The 22,989-nt window shown below is 44.2% G+C and overlaps 1 protein-coding gene across 1 annotated transcript in view; it reads right to left on the reverse strand.

Annotated features, from left to right (window-relative positions):
* Nucleotides 1-1,435: 1,435 nt before the first annotated feature.
* The window catches only part of IREB2 (iron responsive element binding protein 2), a 46,922-nt gene continuing 25,368 nt past the window's right edge, over nt 1,436-22,989 (reverse strand). Inside the window, exons 9-22 of the mRNA XM_053888589.1 lie at nt 22,724-22,895; nt 20,791-20,891; nt 16,970-17,086; nt 15,617-15,776; nt 14,481-14,616; nt 13,275-13,359; nt 12,744-12,900; nt 11,958-12,082; nt 10,778-10,882; nt 10,541-10,683; nt 7,901-8,048; nt 7,692-7,814; nt 5,546-5,731; nt 1,436-4,440 (exon numbers count right to left, since the gene is read on the reverse strand). Coding sequence (XP_053744564.1) covers nt 4,330-4,440; nt 5,546-5,731; nt 7,692-7,814; nt 7,901-8,048; nt 10,541-10,683; nt 10,778-10,882; nt 11,958-12,082; nt 12,744-12,900; nt 13,275-13,359; nt 14,481-14,616; nt 15,617-15,776; nt 16,970-17,086; nt 20,791-20,891; nt 22,724-22,895 — 1,869 coding nt within the window. The 3' untranslated portion in view covers nt 1,436-4,329. The remainder of the gene's footprint in view (nt 4,441-5,545; nt 5,732-7,691; nt 7,815-7,900; nt 8,049-10,540; nt 10,684-10,777; nt 10,883-11,957; nt 12,083-12,743; nt 12,901-13,274; nt 13,360-14,480; nt 14,617-15,616; nt 15,777-16,969; nt 17,087-20,790; nt 20,892-22,723; nt 22,896-22,989) is intronic.

Genomic DNA, 22,989 nt, shown 5'->3' on the forward strand with positions numbered 1-22,989 from the left:
CTCCGTATTTGAGTCTCTTCTGTTTTGTCCCACTCCCTGTTTTTATATTATTTTTGTTTCCCTTCCCTTATGTTCATCTGTTCTGTCTTAAAGTCCTCATATGAGTGAAGTCATATATTTGTCTTTCTCCGACTAATTTTGCTTAGCACAATACCCTCCAGTTCCATCCACGTGGTTGCAAATAGCAAGATTTCATTCTTTTTGACTGCCAAGTAATACTCCATGGTATATATATACCACATCTTTATCCGTTCATCCCTCGATGGATATTTGGGCTCTTTCCATACTTCGGCTATTGTCGATAGTGCTGCTATAAACATGGGGGTGCATGTGTAAGGGCAGGTATTTTTAGACCAGTGGGCAGCTGACCATATTTACAAAACATCGCTCCGGGACAGAGGCCCACGGCCCTGGCTCCCAGCTCTGGATGACCTGATTCACGGGTCACTAACGAGCGGCCAGCACAGGGAAGAGGTGTCACCGTCAGCTGACCCTAACATAGAAGCCGATGAAAACACAGCATCTCCATCCTGCATCAAGAGAAAGCCATTTCTGGGGTACCTGGGTGGTTCAGTCTGTTAAGGGTCCGACTTTGGCTCAGGTCAAGATCTCACGGTTCGTGGGTTTGAGCCCCGCGGTGGGCTCTGTGCTGACAGCTCAGAGCCTGGAACCTGCTTCAGATTCTCTGTCCCCCTTCCTCTCTGCCCCTGCCCTGCTTGCACTCTCTGAAAAATAAACATTAAAAAAAAAAAAGCCATTTCCTCCCATAATACAGTTTATAGCATGAGACCGCCAATTCAGTCCTAAGCGTTCACTTTAACATAAAACACCTCCATAATGAAAGATGTATAGCATGAAAGTTATGTGCAGAGGTCCGACTCCTTCACTGCTATGTATTTAATGTTTACTTTATACATGAAGTGCTTTATGAGGCATAGACGAATCAGGGAGAACCAGAATCGGTAGGTTTAAGTTACATTTTCAGCTTGATATCAAGACTCAGTCAACAGGACAGGGTTGCTTAGCACAGCGGACAGTCTCTACCTCATGAATGTTCAAGAGCAGGTTGCCCAGCTGGCTGTCACCTGTAGAAGGGATCCTGCTGCCATTCAGAGTGCAGGCTTCTCAAGTATAAAATGGGATTCCATGAACTTATGTACCTGTTGAACAACCCCCAGATCGAGTTCAACTTCACCGATTGTTCCCACTGGCGGGCTATGCCCACCGCACACTTGTCACCTTTTCATTCTCCTTGGCCCCAGGCTAGAAAGGAAGGCTGGACAGAGGGACAAGGACGACCGTGGCTCACGCTCTGGCAGCCACACTGGGAATGACTAACACTTAGGGAACATCCTCAAAGAGGAATTTCTGGATGCCATCCTATTTAAGTTATGGTGTTTTAGTTTTAATCACCACAAAACATTTTATAACGAGATGTGATAATACAATTTTCTTTATTAAAAATAATTTACAGCATCAATAACATATACACAATTGTCATCAACTGAACTTTGCCTCCAATATATTTTTATACAATACTTAACATTATTGAATTTAAAACTGTTACACTGTTTTGTTGGCTTTAAATAATAGACAATGATTTATAGTTACTTGAGATACGTGGTTTCATAGCCATATATGTAAAATTGATAGAAACATCGGCACTATCACACTTCAGGGGAAAAAGCCACTAACAGAGCCTAAATCTCTCCCCCTCTTTATTACTCCAAGTCAAACTAAGACAGAGTCAACACCCAGCATCTCAGTACCTTCTCCTAAACCTAAAGGCAAAAGACAGATGTCTTTTAAAACCACAGTAAGACATCAGGTCCTAGAGTCGCGTCATCCTGTCACCCACCACCGGGAAGGCGAATTCACGCGACACGGTCACCACGTGCTGGCACCCTCTGCTCTGGCTTCCTCTTAGCTACGTGCACTCTGCCTTTGGAGCCAGGAGGTCAGCTGCCCAGCAAACACTGAGTCGCCGAGGCGACTGGCATCCCTCTCATTCAAGTGTCAGCCTAGAGGCAAAAGAAGTAACAGCAACCACCGTCACCCTGGAACCTTTCCAGCTGTGATAATGGCCAACTCCATGGCTGGACGGGAACCCCCACGCACTTTGCTGCACAGGAACAACGACCACTGAAGGCAGGAAGTATGGCAATGGCAGGTGGCGTCATTTTTTAAAAGATGAAAACAATGCTGCTATTGGCAATACCTTTGAAATTGTACTTTAACTTACAACATTAATTTGCTGCTCTCGTGTGCCTATTATACTTCCTTTCCACAACACTGTGCATTTTTTTAAACAAAATTACTCAAAGATAGTCAACAAAGGAGGTAAATGAAACAACAAAAGCCAATAGATGTCACATCTTCGCCAACAGAGGATGTGGCCAGAGGCAGGACCACGGGGCGCACAGCCGGACTCTGTGCTGAAGGTGGCTGCGCTCCAGAGCCTTCTGCCCGCCGCACGCTGGCGAGGGGCTGAGAGCCCGGACTAGGCGGGCTGGAAAGTGACCGCTCGGTTCACAGTGACCACCTGTGTCGTCGTGACCTTGTGTCTCGGCTACTGCTGATAACATCCAGGCCTCTGCCCACAGCTACGTGATACAGCCCGGCTGAAAAATGACACAGAGGTGTCTCCACGGTCTGGAGTCACCACTTCTTCCAAGCATGTAACAGGTACTTTAACATTCGACGTGTAAACCCTCCCTTCCTAATTCATGTTTTCAGGTAAATTAAAAACACATGCACCGACAGATACACCGGCATAATAAAATATCACGAACACAGTATGAAAGTACCAAAGAAAAACAGTTATAAAAATTTAAATAAAGAAGAAAATTCATTCTGTCGGACTCCAGTCCATGTAATTGTCTACAGACAATCTGCAGAATATTTTGAAAAGATTTCGACTGTGTGATTGTTCGTGTGCAAAGCTCTCCATGGTCACACCCGGCCTGGCGGTTTCGGCACCCTATTAACACGGCTCCTCCCGTCTGACAGGAGCCGCCCCCGAGCCCCAGCGGCCTCACTGGGTCAGAAGAAGAGCCCCATGTAAAAAAACACCTCTACAATTAAACTTTCGCCTGCTAGGTTCAGTTTCTTAATTTAAAAAAAGGCATAGGACTTTCTAGAATTAATTACCCAACATTTTTCTTAAAAGTGGCCAAATGTCTTGTTGACAGAACACTTGCTGTGGCAAACAGACACGTACAGAGAGAAAACGGGATATTCAGACAGCAACAATTTAAGTGTTTTATCCTGATAGTCAGCTTTGGTTAAAACAAAAACATAATAGAATCATGCATCCCAGATAAAATAAGGATTCAAAAAGACACAAAACCAATTTAAATAATTAAGAAATAACCAACATTTAAAATATTCTTAAGAGTTGAGCAACCATATAATTTAGGGTGGATAATTTAAAAGTCTAGAGGAAATAATTTCAGCATTTAACGATTAAGTAAAGTTCTCTTTAACAACTACAAGAGTGTGGAATTTTGGTTAATGATACCTAAAATAATAGGTTATAGGAAGTAACAGTATCACATGAAGTGAGCGAAATAATCTAATCCAATTAATATAATACCATCTGAGGCCGGCCAGAGGGTCACAGGAGCAAATTACTGAACGGTATGTGATCTGTATTTTCGCCGGTAACACGTGATGCTATACAACCAGCTCTGTCTCCGGGCCTGGAGGAACCCTTGGTAACACCGGACAGGGTGATCTGGTCAGGGACAGGTTCTGTCCCTTGTGGTTTGACTGGGACTAGGAGAACCCTGGCTTATAGTACAAACATGAATGCCAACTATGTCCAGTTCAATTCTGAAAAGGAATTAATATATCTGAAAGTCCATTTATGATCAGATTCCAATTTCCACAATTTTAGAGTCTAATCTGGCTTCTTACATTTCAACCCGCTGGTCTTAAACCAACAAACAGTAGTACACAGTTTTGTAGGTGCAAAACTAAACAAACAACTTCAGGAAGGTTATTCATATAAGAATCTTCAACACAAATTCAAATTCTGCCTTTATTTACAAAATGGTCTGATAAAATACCCCCGTACTTACAGCCTCTCCCACAGCACACCTCACACGTTGATTTTAGCAATGTTAATAGCACCATTCGTATATTATTTAAAATCAGAAAGATTTCATTTCAGTCACTATGTTGATTCATAATCATTTACACCCACGGTGAGATCGGGGAGCGCACGGGACCGTCTGCGGCTCCACGGCCAGGATTCCTGGATCCAGCACAAAAGGCTTTTTGTATTTGCAGTTACCAGTTCGGAAAGGTATCTGTGTTGAGTAGATACTATGAGAATTTTCGTGCCACAAAGTTTAATAATCCTCCATGTTTGTATAAGGTTACTTCCACATCATTTTCAAACGAAGCAATCACGCCGAATACTTTTCCAGTGCTTGTCTTTAAACAAACAGAAACATCTCGTATGAGCGGTGAAACCTTCCCCGTGTCCCTCAGACCAGCTGTCCTCACATTCAATGACTATACCTGCCAGACTCTGTCTGAGAAACCTCCTGCCTGGAAAAGACCTGACATATCTAGCCACGGGCTTCATGGCCAAGTAGAAAATCAGGTCATCTTACCCATATTTCTAAATGACAGTTACCGTATCATCCAGAACACCCAAATGACGTAGATTTTGACTTATAACTCGAGAAATGTTACTGTTTATTTTATTTTTGAGAGAGAGACAGAAACAGAATGTGAGCAGGGGAGGGGCAGAGAGAGAGGGAGACACAGAACCCGAAGCAGGCTCCAGGCTCCGAGCTGTCAGCACAGAGCCCGACGCGGGGCTCGAACTCACGAGCCTCGAGATCATGACTTGAGTGGCTACTTAACTGACTGAGCCCCCCCAGGTGCCCCATTCATCGACATTTTATATTAAATATTCGTTGCATGTTACATCGGCCACTTTTCTTTTTTTCTTACTTGTAAGGTCTGTGTTTCTCTAACCCTGAACACTCAACGCTGGCTTCTCCTGCAGCCACGTATAAGCCTGGATTAAAAGCAGATCAGGACAGGGGCACCTGGGTGGCTCAGTTAAGCGTCTGACTCTTGACTTTGGCTCAGGTCATGATCTCACGGTTCATGAGTTCAAGCCCCGTGTCAGGCTCTGCTCTGTGAGGAGCCTGCTTGGGATTCTCTTTCCTTCTCTCTCTGCCCCATCCCCATTCACACACTCTCTCTCAAAATAAATAAACAAACTTGAAAACAATTAAAAAAACAGATCAGGACAGAAAGAGCGGACAACCAAGAAAAGGGAGTGGGCACGTATAACTGGAAGCCCGTGTGTCTCTTTTTTTTCTGGACCGTCTAGTGCTTTCTACTTTTCCTCATAGAGTACCAACTACATTAGCGTGGGTCTGAATAAACAGGAAACAGTCATCTTAAACTACAATTTATGCTGACATTAGTATTCAATACACAGTGATTGTTTTTATTCAATTTACAACCATCTAGTTACGTATACACCATGTACTCACATACTTGAGGATCTTAGAGATACCTTTATATTTAACGTAACTCCAGGAGATAGTTCTTCAGGAAACGTTAAAGAAAATGTTTCTCTGCCAGAGAGGCCCAAGGAATCTGCATTTTCTCCCGGAAGGAACTGAAGCGGAGCTATGCCAACTCCAATCAAGTGGTCTTTGTGAATTTTTTCATAACTTTCAGCCAAAACAGCTTTCACACCCTGTAACAAATGTGCATTTTATTTCTTCCAATCATCTCTTGAACATTGCCTTCTTGGAGCATTTTAAAGGGAAAAAAATTCTACCTGTAGCCTATGAAACTTTCTTAACCGAACACTGCATACTAAAGGCCAGTAATGTATGAAAGTATTTACAGATTTTTCTGTCTCTTTAAGTAGCTCCCTAACTTCTACCCACCCCTCTGCCTCTCCAGGGCTGAGCTCGGCCATCATCGACCAGAGCGAGAGCCCTGCAGCGGGGCGGCTGCTGGGACTCCGACAGGGCTCAGGAGGGTCTGTTTGATCCTGGCAGACCCCACGTGCACGCTCCCCAGCACTGGCTCTTAAACGGCCCCTAGAACACAGGGGTACACAAGGACGTCCCCACAGCAACAAGGAAACCGGGTGCGTAAATTCTGAACATGCTTAGAAGTCACAGGTAAGTGACTCGTTGAAACCACAGAAATCATCAAGTGTAACATTTAGAGAGTGACATTGATAAGGCTCAAGTCCATTTTCAACAACTAAAAACCTATTCTCTGGAGAAAATAAGCCGGAGAGGCTCTAGCTCCAAGTTGCCCAACTTTTCCACCGCTGTCCTCCTAAGGAGCGCCTCACGGATGCCCACCCCCAGCCGTGACCTCCTCCTCGCCGCCGTGGCTTGAACGCCACAATCACAGCCCGTGGATCTGTTTAAGAACCTTGTGTACACCGGGGCTTTCCACACAGGAGGAGTACAGTTCCCACCCCTCTGTGGCTGCTGCCACCCTGTGGAGAACAGGTGTCCTGGACTGAGGGGCACCGGGCACCGGGGCAGGGGTGAGAACAGCATCAGAAACGGGAATTAGCTGGAAGTCTGTGCCCAGAGTGCTGCTCCTTCTTCGGGAAAACTGGCCTCAGAGAGAACACCTGCAGGTACGGACATACGAGGCTCTCCCAAGGAATCCAACCATCTATGCCAAGGCCCGACAACTGACAAAACCCAGCCCGCACCCCCAGCTTGTAATCAGTGTTTCGGTGTCTGACCGAAGAGACAGCCTAGGATCAAATACGAGGAAAGCCTCCAACAAAGAAAATGATGATAAAAGATTTCTGAAAAAAAGGAACCTGTGCTTATAATTAATATTCATATTAGTTATAATTAGTATCTCAGAAAGATAAGACAATTGGGCTCATTCCTACAACTATGAGTATTCACAATTTTAGGGGGGAAAGTAAAGATTCAAGAAGAATGAAGTGCGCGTGACCATGACAGCTATGAGGGCTGTCCTGACCGCCTCTGTGCACGAGAGCCGGGTAGAAAGCACCTGTCCGGACGATCCTCTCCAGCGGACCCCCATCTGTGCTTCGGCAAAGACACAGGTGCATGAGAAATGCCCTCCTGGCAGGCAGCCAGGTGCCATCATCTCCTACTAGTAAAACTGGGCCACTTGGCCCACTGTCTGAGTCTGTAAATGGAAAGGGGGCCCGTAAACTAGCAGTGGGCACACGTAATCCGTTACAGAGCACCCACCAGTTTCAGACCGGATCTCCTTTCCCTCTACCACACCGACTTCTTCAGTAAGCTTGATACAGGAGTATTACAATGCAACCAGGTTGAGTACAAAGTGATTACTTAAAAAACCCCATGAATATGAGATCCAAATAAGCATGAGAAATCCAAATGAGCAAAATATACTTTGATAGTATGTTACTGATAAAAGGGAAGATCTGAAACTCAAGTTTAAGAAAATAAAACTTAAGGGGCGCCTGGGTGGCTCAGTTGGTCAAGCGTCCAACTTCAGCACAGGTCATGATCTCACGGTTCATTGGTTCAAGCCCCACGTCAGGCTCTGTGCTGACAGCTCAGAGCCTGCTTGGGATTCTCCCACCCTCCGTCCCTCCCCCGCTTGCACTCTGTCTTCAAAAATAAATAAATAAACTTAAAAAAAAAAAAAAAAAAGATAAAAGTAAGAATCAATACCAGCAAATATGGTCCTTTGGCAGCCCAGTCTCTTGAATTTCCTGAACCATATTTCTTTCCTGCTAAAATAATCAGCGGGACACCTTCTTTCTGGTACAGCTCTGCCGCCTCAAACACATCTAGCTGTTTAGAACAAACACAAAAATCTGTAACACAAATTCGGATCTAGTTAGCAAGCAGTTGCCTAGATGCTTTGTAAACGTCCTTACCGTCTGTCCCGATGGAAAATGAACTGTTTTGGGAGCTGGTTTCCCAATGAACTTATTGAACAGCTTGATGTTTGCAAAAGTGCCTCTCGTCATGACCGCGTCATTGCCCCTCCGGGCTCCATAGGAGTTGAACTCACGAGGAGTAAGGCTACAAGAGAGTCGTGAAGTGGGTTTCATTCCAGATGGGAAATAATCACACGTTACTGATTTTTAAAACTTACTCAAAAACACTTCTTTTATGATGGAAAATTTCAAGCGTGTGCACAAGTAGAGAAAACAGCACGGTGAATGCCCAGCTGCCCATCATCAAACTATAGCAACCAACCCACTCTCCCCGTCTCCTCTATGATCATCCCCTATTAGACTATTTTGAAGCAAACTCATGTAACGTATATTAACACTATATACCTCACTATTTTTCTTTAAAATATATGAACTCTCAAAAAATATTACTCAATACCAAAAAAAATAGCACAATTTCTTAATATCAATCAAACAGCCAGTCAATATTCCAAATGCCTCCAAATCTGGAATCAACCATTTCTCCAAAAAACGGTGGCTTGTATTGGCTTCCCTGCTGAGAACAGAGCACTCCTATGAAACCTCGCCTAAGTCGAAATGGTGTAAAGGAAGATTATCCACCTCCTTCCAGAAATTCACATTGTGCTGCTCTGCTTTTACCAAAGACCTACATGGTATGTGGGTGGTAACGGCCTTTCCCCGTAAAAGCAAAAACCTTTAGATTTCTTTCAGTTAGAGAAAACCGGTACTACCATCGGTCCTTCATACAAGCGAAGTGCAACGCCAGCTTGCAGGCAGCGGGGACAGCGACACTAGGAAGCAGCAGACACCGTAACCTGGTCGCTATGGGTTTTCACTGCTGCTGGACTGGTCACAACACACGTGACCTTCTAGACACCAGAAACGACTCAGTATAAGGAACAACCAGCAACCGACTTTTAGGAGTCTCTAACCTGGTTTCTTATGTAAAGGCAATACGTTTTGTAAACCCGTACATTTAAATTTCTTACTTCAAAATAGAGATGATGAGAGTTTCGAAGGATCTTAAAAACAACTCTAACTGATGAGAACTATTGGATTAAATATACTGACAAATTCATACCAGAAACTAAAAAACACGTAAAAGTTATGTATGTGCGAAGAGTGGGGACTTTCTTTTGGTGGATGCTATGTCACAATTGTGACCAAGACAGAAATGACGACCAAAAAATATTTAAAAACTTGTATTTCACACCACTATAAATAAAAGCCATGTGTATAACAAACAGATTCACCTTGATCAAGTTATATCAAATGGACTTAACAACTCCTACCAAAAAGTGGCTTTTTAAAAACATTATTTTTATTTTTTTTCATTGGGAGGGGCAGAGGGAGAGGGAGACAGAGAGAATCCCAAGCAGGCTCCATACTCAGTGCAGAGCCCAACACGGGGGCTCGATCTCACGACTGTGAGATCATGACCTGAGCCGAAATCAAGAGCCAGATGCTCAACTGACTGAGGCACCCAGGCGCCCCCACAAAATGCGTTTTAATTCATACCAAACTTAGTTAATCAGAAAAAATTTAAACACAAAAATATTTAAACACAAATTTCAAAATAGCACCGGTGAGATTAGAGTAGAAGCTTTGCAGCATCACTACATGTGCAACCAAGCTATACGGCACTGACGTTTACACGATACTTTGACAAAAAGTCGGCTCTTGAACAGCTCAAGCTTCTAAAGCTAATCAGGCACCAGTACAGGAAATTCTGCCCTTACCAAAACTTTGTCTCTGGTGTCTAAACGGTTCTGGATAAGAGCAACACCGTATTATTAATCATGTAGAAATGAAATAAAATTTTTCTAGGTTTAGATTTCTATCTCCTCTATCAGTGATGTTTACATCCACTTTTAGTAAAAATATAAGCTCAAGGAGCAGAAATTCATTGTCTTTTGATCTGACACAGACCAAGCCTAGCTTCACGCACGCAGGTTTCAGAGTCCACAAAACACACACTTAAAAATTCTGCACTCCGGCAACGGGAGGGTGTTCCAACCAAACCATCAGGCTCCGTGTGGTGGGTCAAACCAAGCTGACTGTCTGGCAAAGTAGAACTGAAAAGACAATTCTTGTTTCCAATCAGGTGTTAATTTAGACTACAAGGGCTTAATTTAAAACAGCAATTTCCATTCCTAAAGTTAAAAGCAAGAACAGGCCAGTTACTGCTGAAGTCAGATACAGCGACAAGACACGGTCTGTGGTGATGCCTGTGCAGCTGAGCCCTGGACAACAGGGGGGCTGGGGAACCGACCCTGCACAAAGTCAAAAGTCTGGCTCCCCAAAACTTAACACCCTTCTGTGGACCGGAAACCCTACCCGGAACAGAGAGTCGATGAACACCTGTTCTGTGTTGGATGCTTTCTCTCCACATTCTTACAAGGCAGCTAGAGAACAGGAAGTGCTACTCAGAGCATCACAAGCAAGAAAAAGAGACTGACGGTGCTGAACCATGTTTATCAAAACAAATCGGAGCTGTTCAAGGGTCAACTGTGTCTACCGGGCAAAGGAACGGGCCCAGTACGTAAGCGCTCTTCGTCAGCGAGGCGGCTGAGTGCGCGCCCGCGGCCACACACCTACCCTCTGTGGGTCAAGTACTTGGCCGCCGAGCTGCTCCTGGCGATGCTGCCCGCGGGTGAGATGTGATCTGTCGTCACGGAGTCTCCCAGATACAGGAGGACGTGGGCATTTTCAATAGGCTGGAGGGCAGCTGGCTCTTTGGTCTAAAAGGTGAAAACAGTTCAAGGCATTTACTCCTGATGAGGTCTTTTAGTTCGTAACAACCCTGGAAAGATCAAATAGTAAAATCGTACTCACAAGCTTGTCGAAAAATGAAGGACATCGGATATAAGTAGACTTCGAGTCCCACGGAAACAGAGTGGAATCCGGTGCCTCTAAGCAGTTCCACCGCTTGTTTCCCACCTGTGAACGTGGTTTGGCGGGTGAACAAAGAGCAGAGCGAAAATGGAGTCACAGAAAAGAGGTTTATGAAAATGACTGAGAGAATTAAAAGGCACTTACGTTAGAATGACCAAAAAAAGGCCTTATTCATTCGGAAAGGAAGCTAAGATAGTGCATTCTATAAAATTAAGACATTTTCGGACAGAATGAATGAAAATCTGCTCAATGAATTCTAGCACTCTGGATTTTCATGAGTCCCTGAAGACTAAGTTTTAATATAAACTGGACATCGTTTACAGAATCCAAACAAACGTAGAGGATTTAGAAAGAGTCCTATGTGCAGCTAAAGAGAGACTGTGGTGGGCACACTGCTGGTCTTTAAGAACGTCATCACGGGAAGGCCTGGGGGGCTCAGTCCGTGAAGCGACCGACTTCAGCTCAGGTCATGATCTCGCAGTTCGTGGGTTGGAGCCCCGAGTGGGGCTCTTTGCTGACAGTATGGAGCCTGCTTGGGATTCCCTCCACCCCCCACCCCTCTCTCTCTCTGCCCCTTCCCCATTCTCACATGTTCTCTCTCTCCAAAATTAACAATGAAAACTGTATGTTCAAAATCATGTAATTTTAATTTTTTTAAAAATATTTGAGAGAGAAAGCACAGTGAGTGAATGAACAGGAGACAGGGAGGGGCAGGGGCAGAGAGAGAGAGGAGAGAGGAGAGAGAGAGGAGAGAGGAGAGAGAGAGGAGAGAGGAGAGAGAGAGAGAGAGAGAGAGAGAGAGAAAGATGGGAGAGAGAGAGAGATTGAGAGAGAGAGAGAGATTGAGAGAGAGAGAGAGAAGGAGGGAGGGAGGGAGGGAGGGAGGGAGGGAGGGAGGGAATCCCAAGCAGGCTACATGCTGACAGTGTGGAGCCCAACGCAGGGCTCGAACCCACGACTGTAAAATCATGACCTGAGGAGAAACTAAGAGTTGGATGCTCAACCAACTGAGCCACCCAGGCACCTCATAATTTGAGTTTTTATTAAATTCAGAAAGACACACGAAATAAAGAAATACTGCCATTTATTAAGCTATTTAAGAAACAGATGAGCCTCTTACCTCTATTTTCTCTTTCAATGTTTTAAACATGGGCAATATAACACGCTCTTCCTCCATCTGATGAACTTCCTCTCGACTGGGCCAAATATCCTGCAGGTAAATGTTCCTGCCGGTAGCGTCAGTCCCTGGTGAAAAAATTGTAATACGAAATTTGGTATAAAAAGCAATTCCCTCGGGGCACCTGGGTGCCTCAGTGGGTTGGGTGTCTGACTTCAACTCAGGTCGTGATCTCGCGGTTCATGGGATTGAGCCCCACGTCGGGCTCTGTGCTGACAGCTCAGAGCGTGGAGCCTGCTTCGGATTCTGTGTCTCTCTCTCTCTCAACCCCTCCTCTGCTTGCGCTCTCTCAAAAATAAACAAACATTAAAAAAATTAAAAAAAAAAAAACAGAAAAGCAATTCCCTCAAGGTGTTCACATCTTCTCACCAATCTATCATAGAAACCAAGTAAATCATTCAACACCAGAGTGAGTGCTTCAGACATAAGCAGCTAAAAAAACTAATTACTTGCACATTTTACTATTTATTTATTTTTTTAAAAAGTAAGCTCCACGCCCAATGTGGGGCTTGAACCCATGACTCTGAGATCAAGAGTGGCACACTCGACCCACTGAGCCAGCCAGACACCCCTACTTCCACATTTTGTACTCTTCATGAGTACAGAAATGAAGAGTCGCATGATAAGATTTCCTGAAATAATTCAGAGTGGACGGTCTAAGGAGCATTTCAGAAATACAACTTGTGGAGAAAAGCGTGCGCAGGTTTGTACGTAAAGGCAAAAAGATACCTAAGGGCTCCGTCTGGAAATCTATATTCACCGTGCCGGCGATGGCGTATGCCACCACTAGGGGTGGGGAGGCGAGGTAATTGGCACGCACACAATCACAAAGCCGACCTTCGAAATGTCTGTTTCCAGATAAAACTCCGCAAGTGACCAAATCACCCTGAAAAAGAAATGTATGTAAACAAATATATATTCAACTCAAGACATGGTAATCTATGTTTTGGATGATCTATGTGTAGAAGCAATCGAAATATTGTACGTGTGAGGGCAAGATAACCAAAAGCATATTACCACAACTGTTATGTACAGAACTACCGAATCCTGTAATTCAACTAAAATAATTGCTTACATTACTAAGGGATTATTTCAAGGACCTAAAAATGATTTTTTCAATCATTTTAAGATGGACTCTTCCCAAGAGGTGCAAGGACTACAGAAATACAAATACATCAATATATATATTTTATAATTTAATAATAAAAGACAGTTATGAAAACCCCTCTCCGTGTCTTACTGACCCATGGATAATTTTACCTGTTTTATTGCATTTAAAACTGCTTCTGATAAGGGTGCTGTATTCCCCACACATGTTGAACATCCATAGCCAACTATTTCAAATCTGCATTTCAAAAAATAGATGTTATTGAAGAGAACATTCCAACACTTGTACCGAAAGCACAGGTCTTCATCTCCATCACTGTAATGAGATCACCTGAGGGAACGTTCCTGACCCTCGGATCGCCCCGTGTCTACCTGTCTCACGGCTTCTGAGCAATCCAACCTGACCCTCAGGCATGCCACCTGTACTGGACGCCCGAACCCCGATATTTAGAACATTCCCGAGATCTGGTGACCTAAATCCGCCACAACACCTGCACCCTGCACAAGACAATTACCCAAATATCACCGTCAGGGCTCTAAGTTGACCATTTAAAAACTGATACTGTACTTCTATCCAAAGTCCTAAGAGGGACTGGTGGGAGGAGTGCAGCAAGGCCTCGGAAGGGACACCGTGACGGGAACCCCAAACAGTAAACCGCTTGATTCTCAACCAACCAAACTCAAAGAAAGTCTCTGACAAAAATCCCAAGACGACAGAACTAAAAACTTACAAGCAAAACCCTCAAAATTACTCTCAGCCACTCTTCTAAAAGCGCAATTTTTAAATTTATCACTCTTGCAAAGGAATTGATCTCTGTAAGTTAACAGGTTCCAAAATACACCCTGAAAACAGAGGAGGCCTCCGTTATGTTTTTTTTTTTCGAGTATGTAAGAAATGAACGAGTTCTCTCCGAAGTTCAGGGACAGACGAACCTGTGCTTCACAGGGCCAATAGCCTCACAAAACGCCAACTAAGACAACCTGCCCCAGTAATAATGCAGCTGGTATATTTCACTCTTTCCGAAACTGACCTGCCCCTCGCAGAAACTATGCACACTCGGTGCCATTCCTCAAACCACCCGTTACTTGGTCTCACGTTTGTCTTCCCACCCTTCAAGGAGCTAGAGACCACGCCTCCGACCTCTTGGCAGCCGACACGCTGCCTCGTTCCTGGAGTCTGCCCATGCCCAGCAAATTTCTGCCGAGGGAGAAGGCATCAAAGACTGTGTTGGATCGGCAAGGTAACAGGTAGAACAAAGCGTATTTTTTCTATCTTCTCTTTGCCTATGAAAGGTTCTAACAAGTGGCTCCGATCACTGCTGAACACAAGGTCGATATAAATAGCAGACCGTCACTTACCCAAGCTTACTGAGATATGGTAATACTCCGCTCGAACTGAGGTAATGTGTGACCATCCCACTGCCTGGAGATAAACTTGTTCTTATGTAAGGGTTAACACGCAGACCGGCATCTACGGCCTTTTTAGCCAGAAGACCTGCACGGTAAACAATGGCGTATCAGGGCAGCACCCACAACCTCCAATTCGTGTGAGGGTAAAAGTCCGAATTCATCAATTCGCTGTCATTATTTTGCCCATCCTATCATGTTGATTTGTTTCATTTAAAACAAATAAAAAACTTAACACTGTAAATTATTAAGGTACAGCCTGATATCATGGCATCCTACACACACACACACACACACGGAAAAACAGGATACATAATTAACATGACACACACAGGTAATACCTATCACTAGCTGAACCATTTGTTTACTTTCTAGTAAATGAACCATTTTAAATTCCCCCGTAAGAAATTAAAATTTCACATTTATTATACAGGAATCTGTACAATTGACGAATTGCTTTATGAACATACAACTAATTTCATTTACAATCCTTGTCAATAATCTTTTACTTCCTTTACATTCTCAGTGGACTCTAGCACAGTGCTATGGTAAACTTCTAGTAGATTATCAAGAGATTTGTTAATTAGCTATACTTCTAAATTAACAGAAGAAGCAGATACAACCTAAAACTAACAGACATGTAAGTAATAATAATAAGAATTTACCTTCTGTGTAATAAAACTAATAGCATAAGTCAAAGTCAGGCTCCTTTTTTTTTTTTAATATGAAATTTATTGTCAAATTGGTTTCCATAAGGTCAGGCTCCTTAAGACCCAATTAAAATCTCAGAAAGTCAGTTGAGTGTCCTACTTGGGCTCAGGTCATGATCTCAGGGTTCATGAGTTCGAGCCCCAAGTCGGGCTCTGTGCTGAGGGCTTGGAGCCTGGAGCTGCTTCAGGTTCTGTGTCTCCCTCTCTCCCTGCCCCTCCCCTGCTCAAACTCTGTCTGTCAAAAAATAAATGTTAAAAAAAAATTTTTTTTTCATCTCAGAAAATCTCTCAATATCAAACAGAGACACTGATATACATGCATAATCTACGACACACAGCATCACAGGAAAGGAACAAATGGCCGTAAGCGAGGCCTACCTGCAGCGAGCATGACGGACGGGTTGCAGTTATTGGTGCAACTGATGACCGCGGCAACGACCACAGACCCATGGCACAGCCTGAACTCGCTTCCTTCGTACTGAATACACACAGTATCGTTCTGCTTTTCAGCTGCAATCTGGAAGCCTTTAAACCCGACCTACACAAGTGTGCGCATAAATACAAATACTCTGGGTATGTATAGAAAAAAAGACTGGTAGAAACTACAACAGATTCTTGACAAATGACATTTAACACTTTAAGTTCTGACTACGTGTGAGTGGTGTTGAAGCTGACGTTCAGTAGCTGTAACTCAGCTGAAGCATGAATGTGACAGTCACGATGGAAGTCTGCTGGCACTCGTAACCACCCGGGATCCAGCTCTGTTTTTCTCTACTCCTCCCACTTACGATAATCCTCAAGAGATGATGCAAGGTCTCTGTTAAAATGGCCCTGACAACTGGATTCAACAGGATCCTCTGGGTGAGAATGTGTGTGGAATGGATGAGACAGGACTGACTATGACTTGGTAACTGCTGAAGCAGGTATGTGGGAATCCGTGAGACCACTTTATTCCTGCACAAGTATGACATTTTCCGCAATAAAACAATAACATAATTTAAGAAATTATAAAAAGAGGGGCGCCTGGGGGGCTCAGTCGGTTAAGCATCTGACTCTTGATTTAGGCTCAGGTCATGATCTCAGTTTGTGGGTTCAAGCCCCGCGTTGGGCTCTGTGCTGACACTGAGCCTGCTTGGGATTCCCTCTCTCCCTCTCTCTCTCTGCCCCTCTCCCCATTCACACAGGTGCGCTCTCAGAATAAATTGTAAAAAAAGAAACGATGAAAAGGCTCTGGGAAGAAAGTCAGACACTAGTTCTTAGAATAGAGAAAGTGTTAACATTTTAGCCACACTTTTCAGACAGAAAGTACAAACCCAGAAAGTCAAAGAGGTCACGTGCCATTCAGTTACATTTACCAGATTTTATGAGAATAACTACACAGTTCAGAAGTCGAGTACAGTGTGTCCAACAGAACTTTCTGTGAGGACGGACACACTCACGATCTGAGCTAACACTAGAGCACCATGACCACAGGTGGCTAATCAGCGCTTGAAGTGAGGCGACCAAGAAACTCCATCCTTAACTCGAAATAACAGATTCAGGGTCTGATCGTCACAGCAGGCCTGGGACCGAGCTAATCAAATGACCAACTCGCACATGGGACGGCAGGAAACCGAGGGGGCTGCCAGTGCCAACATGCGAGAGCACAGTGGCCGACGGTGGTTCCGGGCCACCGGGCGGATCTTTACCCCTGAGCACAAGACGCACAAAGACAGTGGCGAGGAGACCTGCCTTTTCATTCAAGCAAGCCTGGAAGTCACGTTTCATATCCGCCACGGCAACTCTGTCCTGAGGTCTCTTTGGACCGCTGACGGACGGAACTATTGAATTCAGATTAATCTGGATCACCTAGGGAACGAGAGAGAAGAGGAAGACGAGGAATTAGAATCTGTTCAGTACAGACTGCAATTCAGCACTACTTTCTGAAGCGCAACAAGTCCGTTCATGTTTGCTGTAACAGGACACACACCTCCAGAAATAAAGATTTGAAAACAACCCAATTTATGAAACGGAACACACAAGCATCTGCTAAAAGCAAGAGTAGCAGATCGGTACGCAAACCACCCCAACACGAATCAGCCGGTCTACACAGACTACGGCGTCCCTCCCCATCTCTCTCCTCTGTCATCCAGATGCCTGACGATTAAGACAACGCCTGTGCCAGCCACTGATCTGCGGCCTCCAAGCTCCACACGCACCCTTCCTTGCTCTGTGACGATGAAGGTGGCTCAGGAAACACCGCTCCTTCCTCAATGTGCTCAACACAGGCTGCTGGAGGGACACAGCGGGACTTCTCTCTTCCTGGTCCCCAAGTATCTAGCTGGGCAGGCTCCTGTGAGACCATGCTTTCATTGCTTGGGTTAAAAAATGGTATTTTCTTAAAACCCAACCTCCCAACTAGGTTCCTGTGTTTCAACCATTTTCCTCTGTCCGTTTGGGTCTTATCAGTTTAAATGAAGTTTGCCTACACTATGCCTTTCACCAAGATTTAACCGCCCTGCTTACCCTAATCAATCGTAACTGCTACGCCGCTTTGCTTGTACATCACTTCATGGACCCAGTGATTCTCATCTTTACATACTTAGCAAGTTTACCTTGAAATCAACATGCTAATGGGTTTTAGTTTTATTTTTTTAATTTTTTTTTCAGTTTACATCTAAGTTAGCATATAGTGCAACAATGATTTCAGGAGTAGTTTCCTTAATGCCTTTACCCATTTAGCCCATCCCCCCTCCCACAAACCCCTCCAGTAACCCTCAGTTTGTTCTCCGTATTTAAGAGTCTCTTCTGGGGGCGCCTGGGTGGCGCAGTCGGTTAAGCGTCCGACTTCAGCCAGGTCACGATCTCGCGGTCCGTGAGTTCGAGCCCCGCGTCAGGCTCTGGGCTGATGGCTCGGAGCCTGGAGCCTGTTTCCGATTCTGTGTCTCCCTCTCTCTCTGCCCCTCCCCCGTTCATGCTCTGTCTCTCTCTGTCCCAAAAATAAATAAAAAACGTTGAAAAAAAAAAAAAATAAAAAAAGAGTCTCTTCTGTTTTGTCCCCCTCCCTGCCTTTATATTATTTTTGTTTCCCTTCCCTTATGTTCATCTGTTTTGTTTCTTTAAGTCCTCATATGAGTGAAGTCACATGAAGTTCTCGGACTAATTTCACTTAGCATAACACCATCTAGTTGCATCCACATAGTTGCAAATGGCAAGATTTCATTCTTTTTGATCGCAGAGTGATACTCCATTGTATGTATATCTACCACATCTTTATCCATTCATCCATCGATGGACACTTGGGCTCTTTCCATACTTTGGCTACTGTTGATAGTGCTGCTATAAACATGGGGGTGCGTGTGTCCCTTCGAAACAGCACACCTGTATCCGGTGGATAAGTGCCTAGTAGTGCAGTTGCTGGGTCGTAGGGTAGTTCTATTTTTAGTTTTTCGAGGAACCTCCATACTGTTTTCCAGAGTGGCTGCACCAGCTTGCACTCCCACCAACAATGCAAAAGGAATTCTCTTTCTCCGCATCTTCGCCAACATCTGTTGTTGCCTGAGTTGCTAATGTGAGCCATTCTGACAGGTGTGAGGTGGTATCTCATTGTGGTTTTGATTTGAATTTCCCTGATGATGAGTGATGTGGAGCATTTTTGCATGTGTCGGTTGGCCATCTGGATGTCTTCCTTGGAGAAGTGTCTACTGTTCATGTCTTTTGCCCATTTCTTCACTGGATTATTTGTTTTTTGGGTGTTGGGTTTGATTAAGTTCTTTGTAAATTTTGGATACTAACCCTTTATCTGATATGTCGTTTGCAAGTATCTTCTCCCATTCTGTCGGTTGCCTTTTAGTTTTGCTGATTGTTTCCTTTGCTGTACAGAAGCTTTTTATTTTGATGAGGTCCCGGTAGTTCGTTTTTGCTTTTGTTTCCCTTGCCTCCGGAGACGTGTTGAGTAAGAAGTTGCTGCGGCCAAGGTCAAAGAGGTTTTTGCCTGCTTTCTCCTCGAGGATTTTGATGGTTTCCTGTCTTACGTTTAGGTCTTTCATCCATTTTGAGTTTATTTTTGTGTATGGTGTAAGAAAGTGGTCCAGGGGCGCCTGGGTGGCTCAGTCGGTTAAGCGTCTGACTTCGGCTCAGGTCATGATCTCACGGTCCGTGGGTTCGAGCCCCGCATCGGGCTCTGTGCTGACAAGCTCAGAGCCTGGAGCCTGTTTCAGATTCTGTGTCTCCCTCTTTCTCTGACCCTCCCCTGTTCATGCTCTCTCTGTCTCAAAAATAAATAAATGTTAAAAAAAATAAAAAAAATAAAGTAAAACCCTCAAAAAAACAAAAAAAAGAAAGTGGTCCAGGTTCATTTTTCTGCCTGTCCCTGTCCAGTTTTCCCAGTGCCACTTGCTGAGAAGACTGTCTTTATTCCACTGGATATTCTTTCCTGCTTTGTCAAAGATGAGTTGGCCATACGTTTGGGGATCTATTTCTGGGTTCTCTATTCGGTTCCATTGATCTGACTGTCTGTTTTTGTGCCAAGTTTTATTTCTTAAATTTGGTCAAGTCTTTAATAGGTCAAATTATTCTTTTTTATTATACAATGCAAGGTTTTTCATTTAATTTTTCTTATTCTTTCCCTTTATGTCTTAAAAAACAAAACAAAACAAAACAAAACATGGCACTACAATAAACAGAGCTGAAAGGGACCAGAGAACGAGGAGCTCACACAAGTGCGCTCCCTATGATCTGCTCTGGCCCTCCACACACCTAGGTGGGCTCACATATGCACCCAACAGTCAGCACTGTGCCAGGCGCACCAGGGCGGGGGGCACGGCACCACACAAAACTGAGCGTTCCTCTCCTCTTACTGGCATTCTGGCAGGGGAGGCAGGCAGACACGTATAGAAATTAATACATTTCAGGCAAGGACACATGCTATGAAGAAAAATAAAGCTGGGTTGAGAAAGTGGATAACCAGACCTATGACAACACCAAGTGCTTTTAGATGCTTAACACGCTGCTAGAAAATGAATTGTATTAAAATTCAGACTTCCCTGAAAGTGAATTTTACTTACTTCAATATAAATTTCCAACAGGTAAGAAATATTGGCTTAGACTGATCATAAAATATCTTTAACATGTAAGACCATATAACTGTATACCCCTTTCATAACGTATTTTTATAAATACAGACATTAACCAGGCAGGCCTCATCAGAATTGATATTTTCAGAGGATATCTGACTCTTTTTTCATAAAGTAGAAAAAAAATTAATTTGACAAAATGTTGTAAAACTACTGAGTAAAATCTAAGCAGGGTCATAAACAACATTTACTCGTTAAATGTTAAATAATGATAGCTGACACTGAGCACTTTCTGGGTCCCTAAAACCGTTCGAATACATTCCTATTTAATCCCTTAAGAATACCTTCCTATTTTAGAGATGAGGAAGCTGAGGCAGAAAGGCTAGATAACATGCCCGCAGCCGTCCTGCCGGTAAGTCCCAGAGCTGGTACTCAAACCCGGTGGCTAAGCTGCAGAACACACACCCTGACGGCGACGAGGGGCCTCTCTGCACACACCTGGGAGTACTCAGGTTCTCCTGAGTTCTTCTGGTCATTTCGAAACAACTTCACAGCTTTAAGGTATGTTTCCATCGACTCGAGTTTGGCTTTGTCAAAACCTAAAATGAACATTAAGAACAACAAAAATACAGTAAGAGAAATCTTTGGAGGTGCTGAATTCCAATGGTGAGCAAGACACAGACATTACACATTACTACGCAGAACAGATTTCTTTACAAACTACCACTTGATGCTGTTCTCAAGAGCAGTAAAAATTTTGCCCTTGGTGAAAACTCTGCTTTATAAAATACACACCAGTCCCCCTTTAAAAGTTACTCAGAGACAAGATGAGAAATACGGAGCCAATTCTAGAAAACTCACAAAAAAACAGTTTGCAGAAGATAAATCGATAACTACACTGAATATAACAAATTATCACCCACCACGAAGGACACTCATTACTTTTCCTAAAAAACAGATACGAATAGTCAAAATGAAAAAATAAGTGAATGTTAAGAAAGGGTTCACAGAGCAGTGAGAGGGATCTAACAGGATCTTCCAGAAATCAAAACCATCAGATGGTTAGCAATAAGAGCTCCAGTTAAATATTTGGGCAGCTCTCAGCCAGCATGACTAGAAGTAACTGTGGCCAACTGTATTTCCAACGGCTGGTGCAACGGCACACACCCAAACTGTGTTCTTACAATGTGCCATCGACAGCCCTCCATCAAGAGGCAGAGATCGGCCCTTGAAACTGAGCCACGGGACTCTCGACCGTTGGCAAACACTCTCTCCCAGGTCAGCCACCCTTGGAACGCCGCCATGTAAGCGAGCCCAGGTTACACGGAGAGAGCACACATGGAGGCTGTGGCTGACAGTCCCCGCTGAGCACCCGCTGATGGCCAGCATTCAGTGCCACACATGCGAGCTCGCAGTTGTCAGGACTGCGGGCCTGAGCCGCCAAGTTCTGCGTCTGACAGCCTGGACCCCATGGAGCAGAGACAGGCGGTCTCTCCGTCTAAACCACGGGCTTGCTGAAACCACGCGGCCACACGTGATTATTGCCGGTTTGGGCCACTAAGCTTTAGGATAATTTCTTACGCAGCAACACGTCATTACTACACAACTCATATTAACGTGTAGGAAGGAGACATCTCGACCATTTCGCTTTCAAATGTTCTAACAAACAAACCCAGTTTAGAGAAAGCTCCGCATTCAGTGAGAATCGTTCCCTCCAACGTTCCAAGTGACCAAGTGTCCATTTTGCCATTTGACTTACGGATTTATAAAATCTTCCCCCCAACTGAAGAATACTAGACCTCACCCCCCCAAGTACACTTATGACGAGAGATTAGTTCAGCAATGGCCTCTTAAAAAGGGAAGTGGACCACATAAAAAGGAGAGCCGGGGTCTTAAGAAACATGAGCACATCCTGGTCTTACAGGTATTTCTACATTAAACCGTCAATAGAAGACGGTCAAACGTCTTGCTAATCAAGCTATAAAAAAGATTTGGAGCCTGTAATCCTAGGCTGCTTTTCACAAGATTATGTGCTTAGTCTTCAGACAGGGCGCCGGTCCCCAGCCTTTGTGTGGTGGCTCCTCTGTTCCTGTTAAGGGGACAGCTGCACACATGCGCCAGCCTGACTTCCACTAAGCTGCAGCCTTTGTCCCTAAGAAGGGTGTGGTGGCCGTCATTCCTGGAACAAGTGAGGTGACGATCTGCAGTTTGAGTAATTCCTTTAAAATACTGTAGACGGGCCACAGGGGACCAGGTTTTGAGAACACAATACTCTTTCAAGAATGCGAGGCAGTTTATTTGAAAGCCAGTTGCAACGTAACAATTTCCTGAATATTCCATAACCTGCACAAGGCAGTTGTTTGTTACAAGTTATTTCAGACAAACACGCTGGAGACAGTAACACGCTCGCCCTGCCGATATGTCATCTTACCTGTATGTTCTAAATGTTTTAATGTCACATTGTCAACAGGGAAAAAGCTGAGGGTAGCACCGTACTCTGGACACATGTTTGCTATTGTAGTCCGATCCACTATAGATAACTGTGAAACTCCACTTCCAAAAAACTCAACAAACTTTCCGGCCACTCCTACTTGCCTGAGGTGCTATGTAAAGGGATACACAGAAACGCACACAAAATTAGTAATGAGAAGACTGGCAAGGATTCTCTGAAAAGTGCAAAATCGAATGTTTAACCCC

This window comes from Panthera pardus, unplaced genomic scaffold, assembly GCF_024362965.1.
Source record: "Panthera pardus isolate Hobbes unplaced genomic scaffold, ASM2436296v1 HiC_scaffold_23, whole genome shotgun sequence".
NCBI classification, from domain to species: domain Eukaryota; kingdom Metazoa; phylum Chordata; class Mammalia; order Carnivora; family Felidae; genus Panthera; species Panthera pardus.